The sequence below is a fragment of the Podarcis cretensis genome, assembly GCF_951804945.1.
Source record: "Podarcis cretensis genome assembly, chromosome: 13".
NCBI classification, from domain to species: Eukaryota; Metazoa; Chordata; class Lepidosauria; order Squamata; family Lacertidae; genus Podarcis; species Podarcis cretensis.
In genome coordinates, this window is record NC_137182.1 from 39,830,427 (window position 1) to 39,839,037 (window position 8,611).

Sequence of the window (8,611 nt, forward strand, 5' to 3'; positions counted from 1 at the left end):
TCCTCAGGAAAGGGGGGGGGGGCTTCCTGGTGGGATTCAGCAGGAGCTTCCTCTACACACTTGATGCTCACTGACATTATTCTGGGTGCCTGAACAGAGCTTGTTGATGTAATAACAACAAGCACATCTAATCAACTTCCATTTGCCCACACCAACATCCATTAGATGTGAAATTAACTCAGAGTCGAGAGTGGATTTTATGCTCTTTATTCAGCTCATAGAGGTGAGGAGGAATGGAAGTTCCCCCCAAATGTCTGCTTTATATACATTATTTACACAATGGGTCCCATGTGATTGGCTAATTCTGGTGTTCCCCTGTAGGTCAATCAGATTGTGGATTCACATCCTGTGGATCAATCAGACTGCTGCCTTTTGGATTCTATTCAACTCAGTACATAACACCCCTCCCCTCTAAGTTCCAGTGCTGCCCGGGAGGTTGCATTCATAGTCCTCAAGGTAGCCGGCTGCCTACATGTGCGTTGCGGCCTGGTCTGGCGCAACTGGCTTGCTCAGTTGTGGCTCTAGTTCCGGTGTCCTTTCGGTCTCGCGGGTCCTCTCTGTATTTACTGATTCTGCCTCCCCTGCTGGCCCCTCCTGCTCTACGGGTCGGGCCTCACTGCCCCACTGTTCCCTTGGGACTCCTCTAACCTGTCCTCCTGGTAATCGTCGCCGTATCTGGTCGCAGTGGTGGTGCCAGCATTGCCCCCCCCCCCATTACCACTTCGCACGATACAGGGCCAGTGACCCTGGAGACTGTGGCAGGTACCCATGCCGGGCCTGCCCCAAAATTCTTTGCGTACACTGGGTCCTGGGCCACGAAGGTCTGGGGGTTCCTGCCTTCCCCTGCCACTACCTCATCCTGAGCTCTGTCTGGTTGCAAGGCACCAGCCCATTAGTAGTGCAGCGGGGCTCTGGCCAGTAGTTGAGCTGGGGGTGCTGTGCTGTGCTAGAAGGAATATGGCAAGGCAGTACTCCCAATCCCCTTGCATCATGCGGCAGAGGGTGTCCTTCATGGTCCGCACCATGCACTCTGCACATAAATGCGGTTCCGTTGTCTGAGACGAGAGTGTCAGGGAGCCCATGGGTTGCAAACAGCCCACGTAGTACCCAGATGGCTGGGTTGAAGTGGGCAGTACCAGTGCGACTTCCAGCCATTTGGTGTAGGAGTCCATCACTATGAAGAATGTTTTCCCCTGAAGGTCCACATGCAGCAAAGTCCATATGCAGGCGTGACCATGGTGCTCGGGCGGACTCCCAGGACTGGATTGGGGCCCTTGGGGGATATGGGCGGGAATCTTGGCAGGCCTGGCAGTGTTTGACCCAGGCCTCTATCACTCTTGTCAATCCCCGGCCACCACGCATAACTCCTGGAGAAGGCCTTCATTCTCACTACCCCTGGGTGTCTCATGTAGGGATGTGAGGACCTTTTTGTGGAGGGGATGGGGAATAATGACCCTGCTTCCCATAACAGGCACCCCTTGTGGGCTGACAGTTCAGGTTTATGGGTTGTGTAGCCTGCGAATTCTGGTCCGGGGCTGCTGCTGGGCCATCCCCTCCACACCCAGTCCAGGACCCAGGAGATGGCCTTATCTTTCTTGGAATGGTGCGCAACTTCTTGTGCCTGAATGGGGCGGTTGGGAAGCAACTCCAGGCTCATAACCTCTTGCACAGGGGCTGGGTCAGGCCCTGTTTTGGGTAGTGGTAGCCTGCTTAGGGCGTCCGCATGGCCCATCGCCTTCCCAGGGTGGTGAATCAGTGTATTCTCGTCAAAGCAGGTATGGTCTGTGGGCTGCTTGAGTGCGCTGCTGTACTCGGTGCACCTCCTCCCTGCTGGATCCTGAGTCGTCGGTGAGGTCTTTGTGGCGGACCCTCGGTTGGGGCGGCAAGCTCGGCCGTGCCTCTTGCATCGACCTCTCGGCAGCTTCAGTTGCCAGGGCCTCCTCCAGAGCAACCTGGAACGTTAGGTCCTTCTTGGCATAGAGGCGTCGTTGCAGCTTCTCATCCTTCAAGCCACCGACGAGGCGGTCACGAAGCATGTTCTCCAACTCTGAGAAGTTGCAGAACCGGGCAGCTTGGCGGAGGGAGGTCACAAACCCAGTTATGGTTTCCCCAGGGGCTTGCCGCTTTGCATAGAAGGCATTTCGATGAGCCACCACAGAGGGCTGCGGCGAAAAGTGCCCCTTCAGCTGTTCCATTATTGTTTTGTAAGGAACAGTAGCGACGTCTTCAGGCACAAGGAGAGCCCGGGCAATTTCGAACGTCTCCTCTCCGCAGACGCTGAAGAATATCGCCCTTTTCTTGGCATCTTCTTCATTGGTGACCCCTTTGGCTTCTAAGAGGAAGGTGAAACGGGAGGCATATGCTTCCCAGTCTCCAGATGCTGGGTTGAATGGCGAGAAGCTGCTGTCAGTTGCCATTCTGAGTTCCTTGGGGCCTGGAGCTGAAGCCTGGATACATGGTGCAAGGCAATGGTGCGACAGCCTGGATACACAGTGCGAGGCAGCGGTGCAGCAGGTGGTGGTGCTGCAGTGCTGTGTGTGGCAATCAGCTTGGCAGGATCCCATCATTGTTGCCAGTGAAATATACTCAGAGTCAAGAGTGGATTTCAGCTCAGAGTAGTGAGGAGGAATGGAAGTGCCACCAGAATGTCTGTTTTATATACATTATTTACACAATGGGCCCCACATGATTGGCTAATTCTAGGATTCTCCTGTAGGCCAATCAGGCTGCAGATTCACTTCCTCCTGGAGCTGGATTGGGTGGCTCCTGTGGACCAATCAGACTGCTGCATTCTGGATCATATTGTTCTAGGACCAATCAGACTGCTGCATTTTGGATCCTATTCAACTCAGTACATAACAAGATGTATTTTGGAATCATGACAATTTTTAGCATCACCAAAAAAGTGTCCTAATATGTACTTTGTCCATTTTGTTTCTCCTGTCTCTAAGAATCTGCAGTGAAAGTAAACAGGCAAGGCTCTGATACTATTTTTATTGCTACTCAAGCCAAACCACTAATTATCACTACATAAACAGGAATATATTTGTATACCTGGTGTAACCAACTAAAATCAATATACACTTTACTTGTATTTCTCTTTACTTTTGCTCTCTAACTTAAATAGGCTCTATGTGTGTGCATGAGGAAACTGTTAACAGCTGGTTCTTGATAGAGTTCTGATGAACTCAACAGCTTTGTCTTTCTGATTTCAATAACTGGTACTCATGAAAAGGTATTGCTCAGCAACCGCTCACCTGTCCTAAGGCACCAACAAGCTACCGGTACATCATTTTCCCCAACATTTTTTTTCAGAGTTAAGGGGCCAGCTCAATTACTTTCTTATATGCTCCGTCCAGCATACAAAGCGACGCTTTGCATCTGCGTAGTCAGCACGGAAGGCGGGGCAAAAGGAGATAAGAATGAAATCACGTGATTTGTGACGCGTTAGAGTGGAACCAATCTAAAATCCCCGCGTTGCTCTGCAATTGGATAGCTACTAGAAATCCCGCGTTTTTTCTATGCCATTTCTGGTTCCTTTGTTCATATATAAATGCGCCTCCCACTCCCCAAATTGCAGTATAGCTAAATCGACGATTAAATCACGCGTTAAAAGGGGTGTTATGTTAAGAAACACACGAGGCAGGATACAGAACTTTTTAAGATGAAAACGGAAAACCTATTTGCAGACGCGTAGATCTGGGGGAAGTAGCTGCGAGATCTGCTATAAAAAGCCTTGAGAAAGGAAATGGCGACCAGTATTACTCCTTTTTTTAGCGTTCTACATGGGGCTTAAAAATTCAACAAAGACGGGAAACCGGGGGTGGGGATTTTAACCCAGGCAATAGTAAGCTCGCAAGCTCCCACTACGTACAGTATTGAGTTTTAAGAGGAAACCTCAGTCGGTCACTACAAAAGTAGCGCAAATGTGACAAGAAAATATCAAATTCAGGAAACCGGCCCAAGTTCCGAAACTGTAATCATGTTTCTTTAGGCAACCTAAGTCTACAAGCACAAGGCTACATTGCTACCGAAAAATCGCAACACATCCATTTTATCACAACGTTGCTTTTTTAAGATACAAGCGAGCGCAGCTCTTTTTATGAAAGCGTGGGTGGCCCTTATAAGGGCCTTTTGGGTTCTTAAGTATATGAAGGGTTTTGAAAAGTTTAGCCACCAAAACCGTACAGAGTACGACCCTGGCGCTTCAGAGCGTAGACGACGTCCATGGCAGTCACGGTCTTCCTCTTGGCGTGCTCGGTGTAGGTCACAGCATCGCGAATCACGTTCTCCAGGAAGACTTTGAGGACGCCTCGGGTCTCTTCGTAGATCAAGCCAGAAATACGCTTCACGCCTCCGCGGCGAGCCAAGCGGCGGATAGCAGGCTTGGTGATGCCTTGGATGTTATCGCGAAGCACTTTGCGGTGCCGCTTGGCGCCTCCCTTTCCAAGGCCTTTGCCACCCTTTCCGCGACCAGACATCTCTGCTGAGCGAGTCCCTGCCTCTCAGACGAAGAAAAAAGGAATGAAGCTGCGGGAGCAACGGCACGGGTATATATAGCACTGAGCCCGACCTGAGTGAAACCCGCACAAAGGGGGCGTGTTCTGATTTCACCACGCCCCTTTTCCGTCAGCTCGTTCGTCATAGTAGCTCGGCTTCTTCACCAATCAAGCCGCGAGGGTTTGAATCTGACCAATCAGATTTTTCTCTTATTTCACGTTATTTGGGTATGCTTGGAGCCTCAGTAAAAGATGCTTAGCAGGCGAAATTATATGCAATTCATACAGGGAAATTGTTCTATTCAGGTTTGTGCATTTTGCTTTTAAGGGGCAATTTTTTACGTACCACCCAGTAAGTGGGTATCAGCCCCAGGAGTAATAGTGGCGAGGCAAGAAATCGGTTGGTACCACTTTAATCGCCCGCTTTAAATAATAGCCGAGTCGAGGAAATGATTTATTAAAATGCCGTTCTAGTATTAACTGCTTTCTTTTCCCAGCGGCTCACTTCAGTGTAATATCCGACGCCGATCGAGACACACGGATGTCAAAATGCTCGAATGTTCCTTAATCGTACTTTCCTATCTAGGAGAAGCCACACAGAGCCCCTCTTAATATTCACCACCACAGCACTCCGAGGAAGCCTCGCTTTAAAAGATACATAATGTGGATCTCACGGCCTGTTCCCTAAGTGTTACAAGTTACAGAAAGCTCAGCGCCGCTCAATCTTCTGATGCTTTTTCGCTACAGAAACGAGATCATGGAAAGGAAGTATCATTAGCTCCAATGAGAATCAATGACGAAAAAGCTCTGACGAATAGAAGAGGAGCAGCTTTTGTCCAATCATGGTGTAGCCCGGCAACTTAAAAAATATGTATCATGGCTCTTTCAACCAATCAGGTCAAGAGGAGGTTTCTATAAATATCCGCGATTCTGCTCTGTTTGCTCATTCATTTCAGTCTTAGACCTGTATTGCTTTGTCCCGTCTATTTGCTGCTGGCGAGAGAATGGCCCGGACCAAGCAGACCGCCCGCAAATCTACCGGCGGCAAAGCGCCGCGCAAGCAGCTGGCCACGAAGGCTGCGCGTAAAAGCGCTCCGGCCACGGGGGGCGTGAAGAAGCCTCACCGCTACCGCCCGGGCACAGTGGCGCTGCGCGAGATCCGGCGCTACCAGAAGTCTACGGAGCTTCTGATCCGCAAGCTGCCCTTCCAGCGGCTGGTGCGCGAGATCGCGCAGGACTTCAAGACGGACCTTCGTTTCCAGAGCTCTGCGGTGATGGCTCTTCAGGAGGCGAGCGAGGCTTACCTGGTGGGCCTGTTCGAAGACACGAACCTGTGCGCCATCCACGCCAAGCGGGTGACCATCATGCCCAAAGACATCCAGCTCGCCAGGCGCATTCGCGGGGAAAGAGCGTGAGGCAGCACCTGCTACTTCGTAGCCCCCCGCACCCCCTTGCGCCTCGTCATTACCCCAAAGGCTCTTTTGAGAGCCACCACATTCTCCTCCGGAAGAGCTGGGACTCGCTTCTGTTTCTGTGAACCCAAGTAAAGTTGCTAATGTTTAGCACTACTCCATACGTTGGTCCCAACATCTATCACTTACACTCGCCGCACAGCCCCTCCCCCTTCCTTAATCGCTTTTTTGAAAGGAGTGGGAAACACAGTGAGCGGGAAATTGTGTCTACACCCCTGGAACTCGTACACCAAGGTTTCTAGCACTCGGGACCCGCTCGCAGAACTCTTGGCCACTATTAAAGGAGGATGTTAGCTTAGATGGGCATTTGGTGGGAACAAGACAGGTCCTCCGCGTCTTAAGAATCGATAATTCTAATACTTTTAAAAAATGCATGCTTAGTTGATGGCGCTGCAGTAATCCCGCTCAAACAAGCCACGGCCTTTCACACTCAGGTACCCACAGCCACGAAGCTGTGCATAGTTGTCAGAAGTGCCAGCGCTGTCTTATGGTAGTGTCAGTGAGTGCGCTCCTATTAAACAGCGGTTGGGGTGCGGGCAGACTATCCAAACGCCAGTCCCGGAACCCAGGCATAGGTGGCAACTCCCTGCGTTCCCGAGCACCCACACAATTTCCCATGAATGGGCACCCAACAATTTCGCTGCTAGGGCCCACGGTCGCGGGGCAAAGCTGGCACACCTGAAGCCAGATGGGTTGACGTGCGGCGAGCTGCTAGCGCCGACTGTACTGTGTAAGTGCGCGCAGGGATTGCAGCGTCCCTTTATTTTTGATTTTATTAAAAAGGAGGCGTGCGGGAGACGTGTGACTTTCCAAACACCCAAGTACGGTAAACCTCTCGTGACCCTTATGATGCCTGGTACAGCTCTGTAAAACGAGGTACCCCAAACCCTACGGCTAAAGAGGCGAACCACTCAAGCCTGTGCGTAGCTGCACCGAAGTGCTAGCGCAGACTAGTAGGGTGTAAGTGCGCGCAGGGATTTATGAAGAAGCGGGCGAGAGGGGTGTGTGAGTTTCAAAGTACGTGGAGAACGTGTGGTGCGTAAGTCAGCTCTTTCCGGGTGAGGAAGTGGGTGGCTCTTAAAAGAGCCTTTGGGATGGCGAGGGCTGCTGGCGGGCGGGCGGGCGGGCATGGCGTGGCCTCTTCACTTCTTCTTGGGCGCCGCCTTCTTGGGCTTGGCCACTCTGGCCTTGGGCGTCTTGGGCTTGGCTTTAGCCTTGGCCTTGACGGCCTTGGCCTTGGCGGGGCTCTTGGGCGCCGCCTTCTTGGGCTTGGCGGCCTTGGCCTTCTTGGGGCTCTTGGCCGCCGCTTTCTTGGCGCCCGCCGCCGGCTTCTTGGCGGCGGCCGCCTTCTTGGGGCTCTTCTTGGCGGCCGGCTTCTTGGGCTTCTTGGCCGAGCCGGAGGCGGGCTTCTTGGGCGCCGCCTTCTTGGTGCGCCCGGCGGCCGGCTTCTTCTTGGCCCCGGCCGCCGCCGCCGCCGCCGCCGCCTTGTCCCGGGCCGTGTCGTGCAGCTGCTTCTTGTTGAGCTTGAAGGAGCCCGAGGCGCCCGTGCCTTTGGTCTGCACCAAGGTGCCTTTGCTGACGAGGCTCTTGAGGCCCAGCTTGATGCGGCTGTTGTTCTTGTCCACGTCGTAGCCGGCGGCCGCCAGCGCCTTCTTGAGCGCCGCCAGGGACACCCCGTTGCGCTCCTTGGACGCGGCCACCGCCTTGGTCAGCAGCTCCGTCACGCTGGGGCCCGACGCCTTGCGCGGCGCCTTGGCGGCTCCCGCCGGCTTCTTGGCTTTCTTGGCCGGCGCCTTGGCGGCCGGCGCCGCGGCCACGGGCGCTTCGGGAGCAGTCTCCGACATGGTCGCCTCGGCTCGCGACGGCTTTCCGCTGGGGCTGATGCTGAAGGAGGAGGAGGCAGAGGCGGAGGCGGCGGGCTAGAACCTCTCGGAACCGAAAAGTAAAGTCTGAAGTGCGGCCCCGGAGCTGCCTGCTATTTATAGGGGCGGAGCTGCGCGCTGATTGGTGCGCTCGCAGACCCCGCGCTCTCCTCCGCAGCCAGAAATGGCTCCTGTCCCCGCTGCAACTTTGTGTTTCTTGAGTGCCACAAAAGGGCCCAAATCGCCGCGTCGCCGCCTCGCAGCGCGCCGGGCCCCGGGCGAAACGGACCCGCGGGAGCCTCTCTCTCCGAGCCCGGCCGCCTCGCGGGCCGGGGAGGCGGCGCGCACGGGGAAACCAGGCCGAAGCGCGGCCAAGTCCCGCTCGGCGCGCCTGGCGCCGGGAAATCTGGGCCCTTTTCGGCTAAATTAAAAACTTCTCGCGGCGATCGGGGGCCCGAGAAACGCGCCGGGCCAATCTCGGGGGGGTCTGCGCCCCGCTGGTGGGGGACCCGCCGTCTCCGGAGTGGCCGGTGGCGCGCAAAAGCGCTTCGAGCTGGGCCAAGTAACACATTCATTCATTCACTTTGGGCCCAGAGAGAAGTTGCCTCGCACAGAAAGGCCCTCAGTTGTACGGCGTAGAAAATTTCTAAAACATACTTGTCTTTTCCCCTTTTCTTTTCTTTATTGTGATGCTTAAGGCCTGGTCCCCTAAGGAACCCACAACATTTTTAAGGTAACCCATTAGTTCCCCTTAAGCCACTATTGATTTGATTAGTTT

The 8,611-nt window shown here is 53.8% G+C and overlaps 3 protein-coding genes across 4 annotated transcripts; 1 reads left to right on the forward strand and 2 right to left on the reverse strand.

The window, feature by feature from the left end:
- Positions 1 to 3,905: 3,905 nt before the first annotated feature.
- On the reverse strand, positions 3,906 to 4,481 carry LOC307201302 (histone H4; the record flags this gene model as incomplete). Its single annotated transcript, XM_079950364.1, has 1 exon — positions 3,906 to 4,481. The coding sequence occupies one exon, from the start codon at positions 4,479 to 4,481 to the stop codon at positions 4,170 to 4,172; it is 312 nt and encodes a 103-aa protein (XP_079806490.1). The 3' UTR covers positions 3,906 to 4,169.
- Positions 4,482 to 4,690: 209 nt separating this feature from the next.
- Positions 4,691 to 6,061, forward strand: LOC307201301 (histone H3.2). 2 transcript variants are annotated; one of them, XM_079950362.1, is made up of 2 exons: positions 4,691 to 4,805; positions 5,247 to 6,061. In XM_079950362.1, exon 2 carries the CDS (start codon positions 5,504 to 5,506, stop codon positions 5,912 to 5,914), a length of 411 nt encoding a protein of 136 aa, XP_079806488.1. In that variant the 5' UTR covers positions 4,691 to 4,805; positions 5,247 to 5,503; the 3' UTR covers positions 5,915 to 6,061. The 2 variants fall into 2 exon arrangements, with proteins under 2 accessions (XP_079806488.1, XP_079806489.1); XM_079950363.1 differs by having other exon boundaries at positions 4,711 to 4,851.
- An 887-nt stretch (positions 6,062 to 6,948) lies between these two features.
- Positions 6,949 to 7,871, reverse strand: LOC307201692 (histone H1.3-like). Its single transcript, XM_079950991.1, has one exon. It carries the CDS (start codon positions 7,813 to 7,815, stop codon positions 7,114 to 7,116), a length of 702 nt encoding a protein of 233 aa, XP_079807117.1. The 5' UTR covers positions 7,816 to 7,871; the 3' UTR covers positions 6,949 to 7,113.
- Between the last annotated feature and the right edge of the window lie 740 nt (positions 7,872 to 8,611).